The sequence below is a fragment of the Cygnus olor genome, chromosome 18, assembly GCF_009769625.2.
Source record: "Cygnus olor isolate bCygOlo1 chromosome 18, bCygOlo1.pri.v2, whole genome shotgun sequence".
Classification (NCBI taxonomy): Eukaryota; Metazoa; Chordata; class Aves; order Anseriformes; family Anatidae; genus Cygnus; species Cygnus olor.
Genome location: NC_049186.1, coordinates 8050060 through 8071291, shown reverse-complemented (window position 1 = coordinate 8071291; position 21232 = coordinate 8050060). Strand labels below are relative to the sequence as shown.

Below are 21232 nucleotides of genomic sequence, written 5' to 3'. Positions count from 1 at the left end.
ATGGGGAAAAAATGCCAGTTTCTTGTATAAAGCTGTGGAGCTCTTCCAGAGCCCCCTGGCTAATTCGGCTGGAGATGAACCCTTGGCAGAATCTCTGTCACTGGGAGGATTTAATAACACACACAGGGTAAATCCTGGCCCCAGTGAAGCTGATGGAAGTTTTGCTGTTAATTTCTGCGGGGCCAGGATTTCACCCTGGAAAGGGAGTCAAAAGTACAGGCATGCTTTCCGAGACAGAGGGGCTGATTAAATACAGCTGGTGTACTGCTCTTTTATCAATCATTGATAAAATAGAGCCTTTTAAATACAGGCTTCAGGTAAACTTAACCACAAAATTCAAACATGCCCTTTTACAAGCTTTAAAAGCAAGATGTCTGGTTTTTATCTGAAAAGAAAGGAAATCACAATAAAAAATAACACATACCCGCACCCACCCACTCCAAACCCCTGTGGCATTTGGCGTTCCACTTCAATGGGCGATTAAAGCACGGAAAGTCCCATTAAAACGCTCCTGGCTGATACATGAGGCTTTGTCCCCTACGGAGGGCATCCAAAGCTCTGCTCGTCCTTGTTTAAGTCCCAGACGGACTGCGGCAGGGGCTGCGCCTTGGTAGCACCCCGCAGCACCCCAGCTATTTGCACCCCGGCCTCCCCCCGCGTGTCCCGGTACGCACGGGGTCGGCCCTTGGTACCGCAGCCACCTGCAGGGGCTCTCGCAGCCCCTCTGCTTAACCCCGGGGGCCGGCCAGCCGGGAGGCACGCGTGGACCCCACCGGGCGCTGCGGGCACGCGTGGGCTCGGCTCCCCCGGCCCGCGGAGGGCAGGACAGGGCAAGGTAGGGAAGGGCAGCCCAGCCCCGCCGCTCTCCGGGCTCGGCTCAGCCCGGCCCCCCAAGGCCAGCCCTCCCCCGGCCGGCGCCGAGCGGGACCTGCCCGGGTGGGAGCGGCCGCCCCGCCCGCGGCTGCTTCGCCGCTGAATTTGCTCCGGCCCCTGCCTCGTTTCGCTCGCACCGAGAACTTTGTTTACAGTCCCTTGTGCAGCGAGCTGCATCCCCCTCTTAGGCTCGCTGCGGGCTCCTGGCCGCTGCAGTTCTTGCCCGGCGGTCGAGAGGTAAGGCACGGCACGGCACGGCATGGCACGGCACGGCATAGAAGGGCAAGGCATAGAAGCGCACGGCTCAGCTCGACTCGGCGTGGCATAGAAAGGCTCGGCACAGCTCAGCTCGGCTCGGCAAGGCTCGGCTCGCAGCACCGGCCCCGCACAAGCCGGCCGGTCCCAGCCGTGCTTGGCGCCGGGCGGCTCCGGGCTCCCCCGGGCCACAACCCCGCGAGGCAGCGGTGCGGGCTCCGGGCAGCCGGAGGGCTTTCCGCGCCTGGCCGCGTCCCTTCCTTCCCCGGGAGGTGCCGGGGTCGCTGTGACACGCCGTGTTGCGCCCCAGGTGTGCGCGGCGCTCACAGACGTGTTTGAAGGGTTCGCGATGTGCTGATAAGAAAGTTTGTTGGGGTTTGGGGGGTTGGTTGGCTCCTCTCCTGTCCCCTAACTCGGTCTGAAAAATGAAAAAGGTGCGTGAGAGCTCGAATCTGGCAATTAGTTTACCTAAAAACTTGCTGGTGGAAACTTATCTGCATCCCGAGGCTCAGGCAGTTGGTAGGGGTGTAAGGCGTTCTCCTGCTCCTTTCATTAAGGGCCTGATCCTGCAATCTTGTAAGTATAAATTCGAGTTCTGTATTTCCAGGAGCATTCCCGTGAGGAAGAGCTGTGGGATTTTATATAGGATTATTTTAGTGGGTTGAATTCCAGTTCTGGCTCTCCTCTCAGTACAGCCAGACTCCTGTTGCTGTTTTTCATAGTCGGTCTAATGCAAAACCAAGTGTGAAACATGGGCATTATGATTAATTGGGATTTTACATAAGCAAAAAAGGGTGTCTGCAATGTTACGCAAGATACAGGGAATCGGGTCCAGAGCCTGAAGACATGAAAACTTTAATGTGTCCTGTTGGTTTGGAGTAAATGCAAAAAGGGAAAGGACTATCGTGGCTGAGAAATACCAGCTCTTTGCAGTCACACAGAGATCCTCAGTATGTGGGAAGCCCCCTGAGAGTGCTATGTTGAAATCAATCAGAGTTAAAACATTGGACTTGTAAGGTATGGATTTCATGTGTTTCTGCTCCTCAGCTTTGTGGTGAGCGAGAGAAGGATGAGGGAAGAAATCCTGACTATAAAAGTTGCTCTGACTGTTAGTGTGTGTGTTTTTTTTTTCTTATAAAGTCATAAATTAAAAAAAAAAATCACCTAAACTCATGTATTTAAGGGCAAATACAAATAAATTACTGACAGAGCAATTCATCTTCCCAAAGAATGAAGCTGGAGAGTAGCTTAGGGGGCACAATTGCACTAGGAAGAGACTTTCAAGTGAATGTAACCATTCTTATAATGTGAGTAGAAATTGACTGCAAGATAGTTTCAGATGTCTGCTTTTGTTTTAACATAATCTAGATTATCCATCTAAAGTCTTCGTATTTCTGCATTTTCTTCCACACTTTTCAAAAAGTCAAGCTAATTGTTAGATAGCATGCACAAGAATATAGTCTAGAGAGAAGCAAGGAGACTTCCTTATTATTAGCTAACTTCAATGATCAGCTAAATATATTTTAGATATGTCACAGGCTTATTCCTAGGGGCCTCTACAGAACAACAGAAGCAGTTTGTGCCTGTGATTGCTTGTGCTTGTGAAATGTTAGCATGGTATACGGAAATTAAAAAGCAAAGAAAATTAAGAAAATCATTATATGAACTCATGCATTGATTTTCATCTCCATTTAGGAGCTTCTGCTTCAGTGTTAAATTGATCCTCCATAATCATGCCCATATAGAAAGGGAACATTGAATAAGATCAGCAACATAAATCTCTGCTGCTTTGTAAGTTTTACCCAGTTGTCTTGTGGTTTTGCTGAAGTTTCTGCAGTTGATAACAATTTCCATCACTGTTTTCTGCAAAGTTGTCACACTGCACTGCTGCAGATTCTGCCCAGTCCCTGTCTGAGTTATGATTATTATTTTTTAAAGATAATAGAAATTAAGAATATTAAATGTAATAATAATTATTATTACATTATAATGTATTGTTATTTATAATAATTATAATGTATTATTATTATATAACCTAATTTTTTACCTAGGGGATTATATTACCTAGTTTTTATTATTAGCAGAATAGATGTAAAAGGAAGTTTTGGTGGGAAACATGTTGTCACTGTCAGTTTACAGCTAGGAAGACCGAGGCACAGGAGATTAAGTGATTTGCTCAAAGACGCTGGAAACATAAAAGAGACAACTACACAAGTATTCTGAGTTGGGATTTGGTTCTTTGATTCACAAAGGTGAAGTGTGCGGTAGAAATGGAGTTAAAGAGACTTATAACTGCAGTAGTTCATGTGCATTCCCTTTTCCTGCCTAACTCTTTCAGGGGCACTTGCCTGGGTTGTGACGCTCAGCACTGAGAAGTCACTTCGTGAAGGCTGCCAAGAAAAGAGGCAGAAACCACTAGGAGAGCCAGAGAGAGAACATCTCCTGCTTTGGTCAGCACACAGTGGGAACTTTTCCATGCAGGAGTTTTATTCTTAAGAAGCTGATATATATCCAACCACTTTTCTTGTAGGAAACCTCCATATTAGAACATCGTCACCTCCGATTCATCATTCAGCAACATCTGACACTGCAAAGCCTGAAACAGCTCTTTCTGCTGCCTGACTCTGCCTGGAATTGACAGACAAGACATCTTAAGATGTCTTTCTCTGCTTGCTGAAACCAGGGATTTGTTGTGATGGATTTCTCATGGACCTGGTAGGTGTGCATGCTGATGGATTTCATGTCTTTTGGGCAAATCTCCATTTACACCTATTAGCGGGTATGGTATGCTTCAGTAAAACATTGCTCTCTCTCCTTTATCCCATGTTAGCCGCAGATTGCCACATAAACACATTCTTCCTCCAAGTCAAAATAGTTCCTTAAGAAAGTACTTCTGGTATGATCAGCGAGAGGATGCTGGTGTTACCCAGTATCTTTGCCTCAACGTCTTACCCTGAAACCTGAACTAAGTCACCTGTTGGAGCAAGTCAGAAATTATTTTGCTGGCATTGAGGATCTAGGGTCATTTTTTAGGATGAATACCTTTACTCACGCTTCAAATAGGTGCTGTTGTTTATTTAACTTACAGTATTTCTATAGAGGTTTGTTTATTTGTTTTATATGAATGCCTGTCTGCTTACATCCTATTACAGGCATGAACTGTGCTCCTCACAAGTCAGTGGGTATTTTGTCATTGATGTAGTTTCAGTAGTTTAGGAGACCTTTCTTTTTTTTTTTTTTTTCAATCCATGTTAATTTGACTGTATAAATATCTCTTCTTGCTTCATAAATCTCTAAATGATGTCAAAAAGACTTAATGCTCATTGGGGATGTATCTGAAGCAGACAGACAAGGACTTTGGAAACAGGTACCCCACAAATTTAAGAATAAGTCGTTGAACAAATTGAATTCTACTAATGGTAAAATCAAAAAAGATGGCATTTGTGTGGACACATTCTACCACTGTGCTGAAGTTCAGAAATGTTTAGTGGGTAAGTAATGTAGCAACATAATGTCAACAGTGTGAGCCTCACTGTCACGTAAATCATCATAGAAAATGCTGAACTTGGGCTTAGATCTGTCTGGAGACAGATCTTTGGCATTTTAGCACAAATCCATGGCTAGTCTCTTTCAACTGATATGAAAGGTTCTGAGTCATGCATTATGATTTAGAGTAAAAAGCAACAGTTTCTAAGAAACCCTAAGGTGTATAAGGTGCCAGCACAATGTCTTTGCTTTGTCTGCTAAACACTGCTCTGATCCCCCTGCCTGCCCTTGGGGATACCAAGTACCTTCAGCGTTGTCATTAGGGAGGGAAAGGCTACTTGTTCTGGTAGCTGCTGAGCATCCTGCAGGACTGAGCCCTGAAGACAGCTGTGCACAACAAGAGAAAATAATGAGCTGAGTGCTCTTCCTTAGAACAGTAGAGCAAAACTTTGTCAAACCAGATCTGAACTTCCTTCTCTCAATAGTGTTCAAAGAAACTCAAACACAAACTCTCTGACTAGGTACATGGTATAGTCTGGGTGTGGGAGTGTTAAAAATAGAGAAATCCTCTTTCTTGCAAAACGCACTGTCAGTTATGTGAGGTAGTGAGATACAAAACCAAGGGCTCTCCACAATGGAGGAATATATCTTAGCAACAAGGCTGGGAGTGGTGGGAAAGGAAAAGGAGAATACAAGTATCTGGCAATTAACTTCCTAGTCACAGATGTGAAGGTGATAAAAGTGATAAAAGCATTACTGCATTGCCAACACTCTTCCTTGTTCTCTGGGCTGCATACCATGCTGTTTGTAACAGCAAAAGCTACACAGCCTGTCTGGAGGCTGGTGGAGGAGTCCTGAGAGCTATTCCCAGCAGGGAAACCCAGTGGTTTCCCAGTGTCCCACTCTCTGTTTTGTGTGGTGGAGTGCACAGATCACCCAAATTGGTCCAAGGCAGTGCAGCAGAAGTAGAGCAGCTCCAGACCAGCAGAGTCCCAGCAGGATGGCAGAGGTCTGTCCTTGCAGCTGGAGCAGTGGAGAGCCATGGGCCAGCCTTGCTGTGATCGGGTGGCCTCTGGTTCTGCGCTGGGCTCCATGGAACCAAAAGCTGTTCTGTTCTATGGTTCAGATACGATCAAACTGTGCATGCTGCCTGTAGGGCCGATAGTGTGTTTTTGATATGAGACAGGAGGAAAGCAACCTGCTGTAATTCAGATGAGTGGATATGACTGCAAATCTTCCTCTTTCACAGTAACATGGATGTGATCTCATGGGCTTATAAGGGACCTATTACTTTTCCATTAAGCGGATTTAAATGGCAAGCCAATAGTCCAGCACTGGTGTTGTAATAGTAGGTTCACCGGCTTTGGGCTGGCAGTTCCTGAGTGCAGGAAATTGTCTTCATCTCTGTTCTCCTCACACCCACACCTCATCATGTCCGTTTGTATTTTTTCGCAAAGTAACATTTGCTTTGAGAAATGGTTCGTTGTTCAGTGACGGTAGAACAGCTATGCTGCCTCGGTGGGTGGCAAGTTTGACATGTTGGACATAAAAGATGAGCAGAGGAGTTCAGAACCAGCATGTAAAGAGGGAGATGAATTGGACTGGTTTAGAGAATGAGCTGAAGTTTGACTTTTCCAGGAAGATAGTTCCGCAGTAGGTCTCAGATTACTCGTCCCTGGCCCAGCAATCTGAGTTGCAGTGTTGTGTCCTGTACAGAGAAACACAGAGGCAGCAGTTCCTGCCCATAGCACTCTATACCTGGCACTGTTGCTGGAGTCTGCAGTGCCGCAGTACTGAATTCTCCCATGTGTGACTTCCTTCAGCTCTTTGGAAAACTCAACTATGATCAATAGTTATAAGTCCCTGGGCAAGAAAACTTTCTTACAGACATCAATATCTGTACTCATGGGAGTAGCTTCAGCTGTTGTTGATACTAACATCAACAGATCAATAAAAAGTGATTTAAATATCATTTAATTAAAAAAAAATCTGTTATTGTTCATTGCATGGGAAATGGGAAGCTTTAAACTTTTTCTCTCAGGATACTTTGCTAGTGAGGGGGACAACTGATTACAAAAAACGGTACCATTTGCATTGCCAGTTATGTTACATCCCAGTTCTACACACATTTACTCCACTGGGTTCATGAGAGTAGGTGAGTACATGTTAGGGTTTTACAACAGTTAAATCCATTTTTTCTTATGTAAATCTGCTGTCAAGCTGTAATCAAGTCCAGCAACCAGTGTGCATACAATTCTTTGGAGTATGCATGCTGTGTACACTTATGCAAGCTATAATGTTCAGACTCACTATCTGGTGATCTGTGCTCCAGCACTGATTTGTCATTTATTTTAAATGTGGAAAAAACAAAACCAAAAGACATAAGAATTCCAAGTATGGTATAAAGAAGCAAACTGATAAAGAAACAAGTCTGTTTTTTGTTGTTGTTGTTTTCTGTTTGTTTGTTTGTTTGTTTGTTTTTGCTGGGGCAGCTCTTTCCATGTTATTGTGATGCACTTCGGAGCAAATCTGTGTACTGTGTGTGGCATAGGTGTATATTATAAAGAAAAAACTGTGAAAAGGGTGTGTGAGCAACAACAGAATTTTTAACCAAAAAAGTCTGGGGACTTCACCTCCTTGTCAGAAAATGTAAATCTAAATTGCATCCAGAACTACTGGCTTTAGGATGTAACGTAAAGTGGGATTATCCCACAACACTTTGAAGTTGGTGTCTTTCTAGGTCTGTGAGTCTCTTCTATGTAGCACTTAACGCACATTTACAACTACTGTAAAAATTGATTCAGATCCACCACAATCAGTAGGATTACAGTCAAGCTTGTGCATAAATTCTTGTGGGGTCAGAGCCTCTGCTTGTCTGCCATAATGACTGAGATACTTCTCTGTCCCTCTTTGTCATATAACAGCAACACTTTTTATTGAACTCACGCTCTTCTCTCCACAGTGCAATGTGTGTTCAGCAGAGCCTGCTCTAGCCTAAGAACCAACCAAGTCAAGAGAATCAAGATGACAAACGAACCTATTAAAGAGATCCTGGGCACTCCAAAGCATCCTGAGCCTGTAACCACGGAGAAAAGTAATAACAATGACTGCGTGATAACCACCATCCCCCTTGTTAGCGAATGCCAGCTGACTGCAGCCACAGGGGGAGCAGAACTCTCCTGCTACCGCTGCACCATTCCCTTCGGCGTGGTTATCCTCATAGCCGGCATCGTGGTTACTGCTGTGGCATACAGCTTCAATTCCCATGGATCAATCATCTCAGTGTTTGGACTAGTCCTCTTGTCATCAGGACTCCTTTTGTTGGCTTCTAGTGCAGTGTGCTGGAAAATCAGGCAGCAAAACAAGAAAGCAAAGAGGCGGGAGAGCCAGACAGCACTTGTGGCACATCAGCGAACCTTGTTTGGTTAAAGACAACCAAGAGAAGGCTGGACAGAAGATAGAGCCTTGTAAGTCAACTTGACTATTTATCAGTAGGACAGATTGCAAGTTTTAATTTAACATTGGAAATGAACTGAAATGGAAACAGAATGGATTAAGAAAGGCTCTTAACAACTCTGCAAATGCTCTTAATGTTTTTCTTACTGCAGACTTAATAGTGATTCTTTCCATGACAGAGGAAAAAAACCTTTTCCTGCATAAAAACTGTTGTAACTGCCATCATCATAACTGCATTCTCCAACATGCTGATTGTGTTGGAAAGGGAACTTGTGAGAACTAAGAAAATAATCTGAACTGACTTGAAATGCCAGAGATCTCCTTAAAACACACTGTGACATTTGACCAAGGGAGAAGTCACAGCATTTGAAGTGACTGCAAGTTTATGGCCAGATTGTCTGTGACTTAAATTGTTGCTCAAAAAAAAAAAAAAAAGGCAATAACAACCAAACAAACTGCAGATTGCTCAATAAGCTGATTATTATATTTTTCATAACTTCCCTCTCCCAATATCTGTGGTACTTTTCCCTTTTTTAAACAACTAATATTAATTTTGTTATACTATTGAATAGCAATAGGTAGAAATGATTAATTATATTGTCTAACCTAAATAACGAGGTATGGTTATAGCTTAAAATATGAGACTTTTTTTTTGTAAATTAAAGTGGTCAGGCTTAGCACTTTCGATTATTTTGCTATAAAATTAAAAAGTAAATTTCATTAAAATAATATTCGGTGCTGCTAGACATTTAGAAAAACTTTTTTTTTTATTGCTATCAAGATAGCTTGCATCTTCAACTGCTTTATGATTCTTTTTCTTTTTTGTAGAACAACATCTTAGACAATAGCTGTGAATACATATACCACTGAGCCGCTGGCTCTCACAATGGCTGTGGCGATGCCACCTCAGAGCGCACCTGCTGAACTTGTGCTGCAGCGGGTTGCCTTCTGCAGGTCATCCCCAAGCCATATGCTTCTCCTGCTGAAATCATGCAACCATTCTGGCTTTAGTGCTGACTTTTCCTCTGCCCTGCATGGTTTAAGCTCGTTACACCCATAACTTATCCCCGGATTTGCAAAGTGCAATTCGTGTTTTAAATAGAGCAAGCTATATGTACAGGAGGGGATGTTTGGAGTCAGTATTTGCGTTGCCACACTCCGTGGTTACCAGACGCTATAATAAAATCACTTGCATCAGAGGAAAGCTGACAACACATTTTAGCACTTCCATAGCTCCAACTTAATCATGGCAGGAAGCTTTCCTGCTGCTAGGAGAACATGTTGCGTCACCAGAACATCTGACACTGGTGTCTAATGTCAATCACTTTGCTTAAGGTCATTCAAAATATTAGGGTGTCCTCTTACGATGTACAGGTTTGCATGAGTGACAATTCATAGGAAACACATAGCATGATAAATAATGGAACAGGTGGACTAAAGTGGTGTCTTTCCTGTTTAAAATGAGAAAAGTGATTGACATTAACAAAGCTGGATAAGCTAAATAGGGCTGTTTATTTTTTTTTCCCTGGGAACACAATAGTTTTTCTGACTGCTTCTTCCCCCTCCCCATTTCTCTTTTCTCAGTGGAATTTTGCAGGCAGCCAAGGAGAGAATTTCTGGGTCTGTAGAGAAGCAGTGATTTCCAGTACGCATGTGTAGCAGCTCAGCCTGATGATTCCCAGGCTGAGCCAAGAGCAGAAGCAGGCCTCTTGCCCTCTTCAGAAGTTTTTCCCATGCATGGGTCCTCCCTTCGTCATTGCTGTGATGCCAACAAGCTTGCATGTGGTGGGCAGCATGTAGAAAGAAAGTAGAGGTACAAGATGAGGCTCTGCTCCAAGTCAAATGAAAACAGAGGCAACCAGTTTACGACAGCAAGTTTGCAGGAGTAGGACTGAGTAAGCATTGCTCTGCTACTACTAGAGGAGATTTCCTTTCCCATATCTTTGCTCTTTTTATATATGGGACTGCCTTAGCACAGACTGCTGCGCTCAGTAGCATTGGCTGTATCCTAGTGAGACAAGGTACGTGCACAAGAATCTTCATATCAAGCCGTTGGTGAAAGTCTGTACAGGAATTCACTTGTATCTGTATTCAGAGAAGTAAAATGGTAACTTTGTGGGGAAGGGTCCCAGTACCTGGTCCTGGTGTCCTGCAGGAGCAAGGCAGAGTTTATAAACAGTTCAGTGTGACATCTCATGTGCTGTTGAAGATGTTTTTGCATGTTTCATCGCTGAATTGGCTCATAGAATTGGAAACCGGCAGAGACTTCTCCACCTTAGTTTGTGTCTTTGATTTTGGGCTAATCTGAAGTTGTTATTGGCAACTTAATGGCCAATGATGACACCCAACATGAGTCTCACAATCTGTATTTTTCTTTCCTTCCTGTATTCGATATATTACAGACATTTTCATTGTTATCACTTGTCTCCCTGCACCCTTTTGCACCCTTAAAAAACAATCATACTGGGAGAGGTGCTACAAGAGTACAGTGTGTCAGGCTTAGCACCTTCATCTTACCAGGAAATGGTGATACTGCTAGATCTGAAATGTTTTTACAAGGGCAAACAGGCCAATGATTTCACAACGGTCAACACCTTCCCCACTCCCCCCCCAAAACTGGTCAGCTACAAACACAAAAGTTCTGCTTTAATTTTGTAGCCTCATGACCTACCCTGGGTAGGTTTGGGGTTTCATGCCCGGATGCTGCGTCATGCAATCCAAGTCTTTGATGTAAAGCCATTTGGAACTCCACGATTGCTGCCTGGTGTTTATCGTGGGAACCCAAAAGACGAAAGTCAGCCTGGAGGATGCAACCCTGTGGAGATCACAATGACTTTCCAGTACAGAAACACCTTCCCTTCTGGTGTGAAAAGGCTTTGAATGCAACAAATGGTATTTCAGATGTGGGAGAGGTTGGGTGGGAGCTGATGCAAATTTTATTGTCACAATTGCTTGTCTCTCCCTTCCTGAAAGCTCCAGCAGCATTGCGTAAGAAAAATTGCCCTCACAAGGATAGAAAATTATCTAATAGGGGAATTGCAGTGGTGTACCGGGCAAATGTTACAGGGATCTTAAATAATAATTTCAAAACCTAAGCACAGGAAATTGTGTCTGTAACTACACCCTGTATTGCTATTGTACACAAAGCCGGTTATAGCCTGGGACAGAATTTTAAAATAATAATCAGTTTAGTATGACAATGCTTAATATTATTTCTAGTCCAAACGCCCAATTTACGAGTCCCTAGCCGCATAACAGGTTATGTTTTGTATGTCACAGTAGTTCTAATACCATAACTTGCCAGGTTAAAAACAAAAAAAACAAACAAAAAAATGCAAAAAGAGAGAGAGAGGTTAATTTCTGGACTTGTGTCTAGAAAAATTTCACTGCCTTAGACACTTGGGAGAGCTCCTGTTATCAAATAACAAATGTACAGCATTATTGCAGCTCTACAGCATAGGAACCAGGCTCAGAGTAGTAAAAGAAGAAAGGCCTGAGGGTCTCAGCAAGATCCCAAAGACTCAGGCCGGGAACCAGCTCTCTGGAATACTCTGTATTCTTGCCTCACCTTCGCTTATTTAGAGCCAAAGTCCAGGGCTACTGCTCTTTTTATATCGGAGATGGAGGTGGTCACATAGGTATTGGCATGTTTCACCTAATTTGTTTTTGCAATGAGTTCCGAAATAAGAAGAGCAGAACAATATTGACAGCCATCATTTTGCATATGCATTTCCAATACTTCTGATGCCTTTAGACTGTAGGATGTTTTAGCTATCTCAGTATAATCTCTGGCAGTTACAAAGGGCTTTTATAGGTAAAAGTACATTAACAAATAAAGAACTGCACTGCATGATGTAAAACTGTTGTAAAAACTGGTAAAACTTTATGGTAGACTAAATCTTACAGGCTAAAATATATGGAGAACAATGGTCTTAAACTGCAGAATCGACTTGAATTGTTGGCTTTTATTCAGGTTGTTGATGTCACTATTAACATGACAGAGGACCTAATCCTTCCTCTTGTGAGCAGCCAGTTGGAGGCTATTGTCCTAACTGTGTGCATCCAAAGATTTGCATTTGTGACAAACATGGCATTTTTGAAAAACACTTTTTTGGATTAACTGCTTTCACTTCTTAACTGTTCTGCGCTCTCTAGACTAAGAGAAAATAGTACTAAGCTTCAAAAACAGAGAGGAAAAGACAAAAGAAAGAGAAGAACACATCACAGCAAATGTTGGACACTGCATAGAGTCATGCAGGGATAGCAGAACTTCACACAAGTGCCTTTTTGAAAGACAGAAACTTTTTAAAAATATGTAAGTCTTGTTTGTTACGTTCTTGGCTGTATACTTGGTTTCATTCTTATAAAATGCTTAAAGACCCCAGATTAGCATCAGTCCTGCATCTCACCTCGTATTTTTTCTTCTTTTCTGTTTCCCAGGCACTAGTTTGCCCAGGAAAAAGCAGAAGTTTAATTTCTTACTATCTTTTGCAATCTAACTGAAATCACGGAGCCATTTGGGATTTGCAGAGGCAATGCCCCTGTGTTTTTATAAATTATACAGCATTCAGGCACAGTCTAATTTTGAAGTAGGCACTACATAGAGGTGAAGATTTCTGTGCTGCTACAAGAGATGTCAGTGAAAAATCTATTAAAAAAAAAAGTGTAAATAACACCAGAGCAGCCCTCCACCAACACTTCTCAGTCACATTCCCTTTCAATCTGAGGGCCTGAGTTTGTGAATAGAGTTAACAGCTTTCCTGGAAAACTGGCCCATGACATTATTTCCTTGTGAACTCCATCCACCTGTCATGTTAGGGCTTGGTGCGACGCCAGCGCTGGCAGGAAATAATAGGCAGCAGGATGCTGGTGTGTGTCGATGGCCCTGACCCTCCCATTCCTGAACATGAATAAGCTTCGAGCTCACAAGGCGTCACAGCAGCGCAGCTTCTGGGCCCACAGAAACGCATGGGTGGGATGCACAGCCACTAAAATAACATCCAGCCAGCCGAGCCGCAGCAACAGAGCTGCATGGGAAGAGATGGTGTCACATTCTCGCTGCCTGCTGCTCTTTGTTCTTTCGCCCGCACTCTCACTGTGTTGCAGATAGTACAATGGCTGCTTTACAAAGAAAAAAAAAGTACAAAGTATGTCTGTATGTGAATTAGCTAAGATTCCCCAAAAGAACACAAAAGCTCCATTGAACAACTTTCACCACTTCCCTAGGGAATTACACTGGCAAGGGAAAATGAGCTATCAGCTTGAAATGGTTTGCAGCTAGCTTTCTCCTGATACTGCACTGTTGTCAATGGAAAAGGTAGCTCATTTCAGTATTTGTGCAGGACAAACTGCTGGGAGATTGAGTGGTGAGTTAGAGGAGTCCAAATCATCCCTGAAGTGAGCATGTGCTCCACTAATACATGTAGGGTCAAATAAACTGAGACATGTATACTTGTAATGCTTGCAGCATAGAGGTGCTTTCTCCAAAGGAAGCATCTTCCCAGGACTGATGGCCAAGAGCCGGGATAATTGCTAGAAGGGTCTGGCATGGTGGGGCTGCAGCTGAAACAAAAGTTGGTAAACCAGTGCTCACCACATTCTCACTCCCCTTGCAGACTGATGGTTAAGAAATATCTGATCTCACAAGCCAGCTCCTCCCCTCTGAATCAAGCCACAGTCATTTATCCTCGTCTCCCATGGAGTGGAAAAGCAGAAATCCCACTGTTTCACATCATGCAGCTCAAGAGCTCCTCATCTAAGAGTGCTGAGGTCAGATACAGTCAGTGCGAATAGGGTTAGTCCCGCTGGAGTTGATGAGGTATGTTGTGTATGACCATCTGTGTTGCTACTTCTGCTTTGTTTCTGTTTTTAGCTAGATAGAGACAAAGAAAATTTCATTCTTTGCCTACTGACTGATGGTGCTTCAGAGGATGACCTCTGCTATCACACAAGCACAGGGGTTTTCAGCCATCATTCTGGTTTGTGAAATAAGTTTGTAAAGAAACATCCTGCTCTCATAGCTATTTCCCTATAAATAGAGAGTTTTCATAGGGAAGTCCAATGACTGGATCAAATGTTTCCTGATCTGGAAGCAAAACTGGTACAGATGAAATTTAATGAAATTCAGGCTTGAAGCAAACCACCCTGTCACCCCATACACTTTTTGCCCAAAGGCAAAAAGTGCTAAGTAATGTCATTCCAGTGCAAAGATCAGAGACAGCTTATTGCTTACATTTCAGCTCTTGCAAAATGAGTGATTATGCATAATAGGATCAATAGCTTAATTTGCCTCTTAAAAAAAATATATAGAAAACAAGCTATTCTTCCCTTGCCAAAATATTTCAGTCTCCCCGTCACAGCAGCTGATACATAAGTGCCCTTGTCTCACTTGCCACCAGCTCCAAGTACTATGAAAGGTGTGAACCATACATGTTGGGCACAGCGTCCGCGCCACATTCACTGACTTGCTAAAGTCCTGCCCCACAGTGTGCTGACAGTGGTAGGGCTAAGGTGGCTCTTCTGAGCAGCCACCTCTTCCTCACTGCAGCCTTGTTGTAGCTGCTCGATTGTGCCAGTCAGGACTGGAAGCAATTATCCCCAGACACGGGGAAGTGCAGTTGGGCTGTGAAGTGACCAGAAGTGAAAAGCATAGAGCCTGGAGTTCAGAAATGGACCAAAATAAAAATTTTAAAAAAATAATCAGGAAGAAGAGAATTCAGATACACTTGTGTGTTTTGCCCATGCTACAGTTAAAGCAGAGGTAAGTACTTCAGAGGAGGACTGAAGCCCATCGGCAACCAGTGTGGAAAAACTTTCACCATTGCAGACCCTGATGTATGTGTTCCCTGGCTAGAGAAAGGGCTTTGTTTTATGTTGTATAAAGCAGATGACAGTCAGGAGATCTGGGCTCCGCACAAAGTGTTGCTGGACACTCTGGAGCATCTCATGACTCACAGCGTGTCGCTGCTAGTGCGCTGCTGGCAGTGGCTTTGTGGGTCTTCGGAGGAACTGGCTGCTAGATCCTTTCCCATGGGCTGCCAGCTAGGGACTCGGTCAAATGGCATCAACTTTCACTCTGCTCTTTGGTCAAGTTGAATAAAAACTGTTCCCTGGGTGGTAAAACCATTTGTGCTTCTGTTGAAGAATTACTACTGAATTGCCTTTGTAGTACGACAAGTCCTTTGCAGTCAGAGCTGCAAAATTTAAAACTGGCACCAGAACTGGCCATTACTGAACAATACAACTGCACAGGGGTTGGCAGACAGACATTCCCCTACCCAGCAAGTCATGTTCTACTACTGCTCTGGATCTCAGCACTTTTGCAAAACTTCACTCATTTTTACAGGACTCTGAGATCTCTTCATCCATTACCTTTATGTCTATTTTCTGTTAGCTTCACACTGAGATGGACAGTGACAAGCAAGTGCAACTGGTGGCTCTGCATGACAGAGGAGGGGAAACTGGCACATGTGTGGGGTTCCATTTCCCATTGCATGGGCGAGCAGTAGCCGCCTGCCAGTGCTGAGCCAGCCTTTGTGTAGGGGTGCTGCAGTTTGGATCCTCTCCTGCCTCCCGTAAGGGCCCAGCGCGACATCGCTGGGGCAGACCAGCACCTTGCACCAAACTCCCCGGATGAGAGGTGCTGGTTGATCTGTCCACAAGAAGCCCTTTGTATGCACCAGGGCACATTAGAGCCACACAGGGACACAAGTTATGGATATTTTTGAGCGCCATCTACTGGAGTTTTATCTGTTTTCTAATTGTTTGTACACATTATGTATATGTATAAAGTATTCTTTGTTAAGAGGTATAATAGGTGTCAAATTGAGGAAAAGAATGAGAAAGGAAGACTTCAGCACACCGGTGCTCCCCTGACTGGCAGGCTTCCCCGCAGTGTCCCAACAAGCACTTCACCACGCTCCCACGTTTTCACATTTCTGATGTTCTTTAATTTCCCGAGGTGAAAGATTTCCAAATGCTGGAGTTACTGCTGGTCAGAAATTCCCAAATGAATAAGTCCTTCACTGGAAAATGACGCATGGATTAACTCAAAACATTTCACAGAGGTGTAACAATTTTGTTCCTTATTCATGTTTACAGGAAATTGTAGTCATATTAAGACATTTGATTTTCCTGCATTGCTTTAAAAATGTCAAAAAGAGAAAGATGGCATGAAACATTTTCACCTTGCTGAAATGAAATATTACACACATATATGAAAGCTAGATACCTAAATCCATCATTAAACTCCTGAGACTGAGATTTGCATCCCAGTTTGGGAAGGTAACAAAATGAGAACAAATCTGGAACTCTTCATGGACTGAGATCCCAGGCTGCAAAGAGCTCTAAACCCTGAATTTTTATTTCTCTGTGCAGTTTGCCCTGTTGTTTTGAGAGAAAATAACCTAACTTGGGAAATTCTTTCTCTCTGTTTCTGTCTGTGCACACACTGCAGATACCTTGCTAAACCCTAATTCTGCCGACGTACTCAGTTCAGCAAAGCAGACTGTTGGCAGATTCAGTTTCCTGTAGCAGAGGCAAATCTTTTGTACTTTTTCCCTTTGGGCAATTTTCTTTTTCCCAGTGTTAGAAGTGTGCGAGGTCTTTCCAGCTGGGAAATGCACATTGCAGGCAGTGGGGCCAAGTGTACAAAGAGAAAGGAGTCTCAGGACAAGTTACAACATCGACATCTGGCATATAGATTTGATGTTTCTGCCGTCTCCTTTGCGGGACAATGCTCCTGTCCCCAGAGTGAAGTCTTTGTTACTTTGCTGGAACTCTGCAAATGTGACTGGCATCAGCTCTGCAGAGTACTTTGCGAGAGTTCTCGTTTGCACAGATCCGTCAATTGAAAGGACTGAAATCTGCTCAGTTCTCCCTAGCACCATGCCCCAAACATCATGTGGCTGGGAAACCAGCCCCTGCTGCAGGAAGCTGGAGTCTGAAGACAGGGCAGCAGCCATCCAGTTGGGCTGAAGGACAGTTTGGAGTGAGTGAGACAGAGAAATGCTTGAGAGAGAAGCTGTAGTCACAGCTTGCTCTCTGGGTAGCTCTTGGGAGAAATGGCCAGCCCTTATCAGGAGCTGGGAGGCTCACATCGGGCACAGTTAGCTCCTGACGTTGACACACCACCTGTGGGGACAACTGCTATTTCCATCTCACTCAGCCACTCATTTTAGCTGCTTTGGGCTGGCCTAGCTGTGCAGAGGGATAATTTAATCACAGGGACAAGTCTGAGCCATGTGAAGGACACCCCACAAAGTCAGCCTTAACTTCCTTCCCAGAAGAAAAGCAGCAACAGAGAGGCTGTGTGCCGGTCCGTGAGAAAGGTGAGGTGGGCAGAGCCATTCTGCATCCCCTGCGCATCGTGGGCAGGAGGAGCAACAGTGTAAAGGGTATTAAACGGTCTGATTAGATTTTTTTATTTTTTTTTCCAGCAAAAATTAAATCCACCTTGAAACAAAGTTTTCCCCTGGGCTAGTGCAGCAGTTCAGCTGAATATAAAAGATGCTATTGAAGCAATTTTTGGCATGGAAAAGATTAAGTACCGTGAAGTCAGAACTAAAAGCTTGCAGTTCAGCAACATGCATAGCATGAAATTACAGTCCTGAATATGTGAATTATATCATGGTCAGAACTCATGGCCATCTGACAACTGCCTTGGGAAGTTTTATATTGAAGTCCTGTCAAGCATTACAAGTGTCCTAAAGTGATGATGGAATGACTGATTAGAGAGGGGCCTGGAGCATAGCTGGCAGCTGCTAAACAATGGTGCTGAGCTGCAGAGAAGCGCTCAAGGCTCCTAACAGAGGATGTATGTATTCTAAAACATTAGGTCATTTGAAAGCATTTTTAAGTCTGTTTGTAAATGAACATGTACCTCTACAAAACAGCCTCTTCTAGTGTGATCAGTGAGCATACCTACATGCCAGAAAGTGAGAAAATAAAAAGCTGGGTTGTGTTTGTAAGGGGACTTTGATAGTGGGTCCAAGAGCAGAACTCAGCTCCTGTCATCATCTTCTCTAAATTTACTGCTTCTTGCAGAGAATGGGAAGAAAAGTCTCTAATTTTTTAGGAACTTTTGAAATACTGGCATGTGTCCATCCTCTTATATGATATATGAAGCATAAATAGGCAACTTTCTCATGCATGGGCTGTTTGTGTTATCATACGATGTTGGAACATTTTGATAGTGTTTGCCAAACACAAGCTTGTCGTTCAAGTTTCTGGATATATTTTAAATTTTTCCGAGATGGGCTCATTGCCTATACTTCCCATTAGATGCTGCCTCCTAAATGATTAAATTGATTCCAGTTTGGTTTTCTCAAAGTTATATTTTTCACCTTTTTTGTGTGTTTAACATCTATTCAGTTAAACAACATATTATTCTTGTGCGTATAAACAATCATCATATTATGCCTTAGTTCTTCTGTCACTGAAGTAGAAGAGTTGAAAATCTTAATTTTCCAAGTTTAGAAATGTGCCCTGAGTGACACACCCATAAAAATATGTGGTATAAAGAAACTACAAAGCTTGCATCACTCTGAATCCACCAGCTGGTATCTTTGTCTCACTGGTGATAATAACAAAACTTTCAGACTCCCATAAAACCAAGATTTTGCCTACGGTTGTCTCTGTTGACAACTTCTTTTTCATTGTAACAGGAGTTTTATCTTCATGACAGTTTTATGGAACTGGGGAAAGAAATTTGTATCTTCCTCTACATCAAAATAGAAAACCATTTCTCTCAACCAAAGTTGAGGTTGTTTAAAATCTGTTTTAAGTAACAGATGCCTGTAGCAGAGTCACCTGGACACAGGTCCAGAATCCATAAGTGGATCTGCCCACACTTTCTGTGGGTTTTATCCATAGGGAGTAAAGAAAGAAGGTACATTTGCTTCAAGCATGAAACTGCACTAGAACACGTTAAACCAATTAAATGTCAGGGAATTCAAATTTCAGAGTTTTTTTTTTTCTCATAGTGAAAGTCATTTGGTTTGGGGCCATCAATTAAGCAATCCAAACATACAGTGGAGCCACAGTCTAATTACAACCTAATCACACTGCGGTGAAACTGCCAAATAATCATAGTTGTCATTGCTACACAAAAGATTGCTGTTAATTGTCAATCTTTCTATCACCAACAGGAAAGTCAACTTCCACATTGTTTATAAGCCTCGCTTAGGGAACCTTGGGCCTAAATCCTAAACAAACTTCGTCTGTAATAATTGCTAACATAATAGCACAACGTGGAGATTTTGTCACTAGAAGTCCATTATTCTTTAAATTGCCATATCACAAAGCCGTCTCACTCCTCTTCAATGCTCGTTTTGTTTGTTCATATGCCAGAGGTGGTACCACAATGAGCTGAGAAAGCAGCCTTTCCAAAAACCAGTATTATTCAAATGCATCCAGAAAATAACAATTGAACTCAATATAAAATGCCCCTATTCCCTGGTCTACGTATTTTCTCTGGAAACCATTGAATGCATTTTGTTAGATAAAAGTGACTGTGCAGGCTGCACTTCTGAGGCTGCCCCTTCTCTGAGTTGAAGAGAAGTGCTCAAGGCTCCTAACAGGGGAAGAATGTGTTCGAAAACATTAGGTCATTTGAAAGGGTTTTTAAGTCTGTAAATGAGTATGTACCTCTACAAAGCAGCCTCTTCCAGCGTGATTAGTGATCATACCTACATGCCAGAAAGTGAGAAAATAAAAAGCGTGAAGTGATTTTCTGCTATCGTTGCAAACTCCGCAAAGAAAACAGAGATGCTTGAGGTTAAGCTCGGGTGCTAATGGTGTGCTGAGCCAAGCCTAAGCAAATGCATGTAACTCCTGAACCAAACACCCTTCTGCACCTTGTACCTCTGTCCTTCACTGACAGCTCTACTGGTTGGGCAGAAAGGTGAAATACGATGGCTTTCAAATTGCATGTCAGGGTTCTTACAGTGAAGGTTTCACAACTCACAGTCACTATGATGTATTTTTCCCATAGGCTAGGGGAGGAATCTGCATACAATGAGAACATTTTTTTCTAAGCTGAAACATAACACAGGCTTATTTCATGTCTTTCAAGGAAGGTTTGGAGAATAGCCATATACATTTTGAAATCCCTGGACAAGGAATAAGCTATTAAGACAGATTTTGCAAGATATGTTTTTTACAACAAAGGGTGGGAATGGATCTCTTGTTCATTTTGGATTTTCAGAGTAATGTTTCGTAACTCTTTTTCCAAAACAAAAGTAATACAACACAAATGCTTTAAATTCCTTATTCAGGAACATTCCAAGAACATCACACCTTAAGATTTGTCTTCTGTTATTGCTTTTCCCTGGGATATTGACAGCAGGATTCTGACTTCTTTTCAGTTACCAGCACATTCTCTAGAGCAATGCTTCTGGAAGCAATAAGGAAATGGTAAAACTGAATCTATATACAAGATACAACATTTCTGAGGCTCAGGCAGACCAATGGATGTTTTGCAAGGTCAGTCTCAAGCTTCATGTTTATGGCTAAGGAAGCAATGGCCAGGATATGGCCCATGTAACAGGCCCATGGCTCCTTCTATGCTTCTCCATGAATCAAAGTCTCTTGAGTTTATATACATGTGTGTATATATATGTGTGTGTGTGTGTATATATATGTAAACAACGCTTAATATTCTCCCTTCAAAAAATGATACGATCTTTGAAGATACTTTTATAATTAGAGCAATCCCTTTCTTTGCATTTTAAATTAAGGTGATTGAGGTAGCAATTGATTAACTGAATTATTTATAGCTCCCAGTGATCTTAATTGGTTTCTAATGAAGCAGAATGCATTATAAATGCAATTGCTAGTCAGGCTGAGTTCCCAGTAAAATGAAGGCTCTTACTGATCTCAGTAGGTTTGTAACATCACGGTATTGTAGAGCTACTTCTGTAGCTGTCTGCTATACTGAAATAATATGGGTTTGATTTCATTTTAAGGTGGTAGTACAGTAAAATAGAGATGGGTTCTGTGTTTGTATCAAGTCAGAATGTTAATAAATCTCAAAGAATGCCACTGAGTATCTTGTTGCCTGGCCCAAGCAACTATCAATTTTGGTGATATTTATTGAACATCTTGTTGTATTTTAATTTTTAATTCAATTGGCTGCTGAAGAATAAGGAAGCTGATTAAAAAC

The 21232-nt window shown here is 42.8% G+C and overlaps 1 protein-coding gene across 6 annotated transcripts; it reads left to right on the top strand.

The window, feature by feature from the left end:
* Positions 1 to 914: 914 nt before the first annotated feature.
* TMEM100 (transmembrane protein 100) lies at positions 915 to 12465 on the top strand. Of its 6 annotated transcripts, none has more exons than XM_040530319.1 (4): positions 915 to 1110; positions 3659 to 3843; positions 7577 to 8081; positions 9655 to 12465. In XM_040530319.1, exon 3 carries the CDS (start codon positions 7639 to 7641, stop codon positions 8041 to 8043), a length of 405 nt encoding a protein of 134 aa, XP_040386253.1. In that variant the 5' UTR covers positions 915 to 1110; positions 3659 to 3843; positions 7577 to 7638; the 3' UTR covers positions 8044 to 8081; positions 9655 to 12465. The 6 variants fall into 6 exon arrangements, with proteins under 6 accessions (XP_040386253.1, XP_040386252.1, XP_040386255.1 ...); XM_040530320.1 differs by lacking the exons at positions 915 to 1110; positions 9655 to 12465 and adding exons at positions 2460 to 2919; positions 3467 to 3578 and having other exon boundaries at positions 7577 to 9639; XM_040530318.1 differs by lacking the exon at positions 9655 to 12465 and having other exon boundaries at positions 917 to 1110; positions 3467 to 3843; positions 7577 to 9639.
* The last annotated feature ends 8767 nt before the right edge of the window (positions 12466 to 21232 follow it).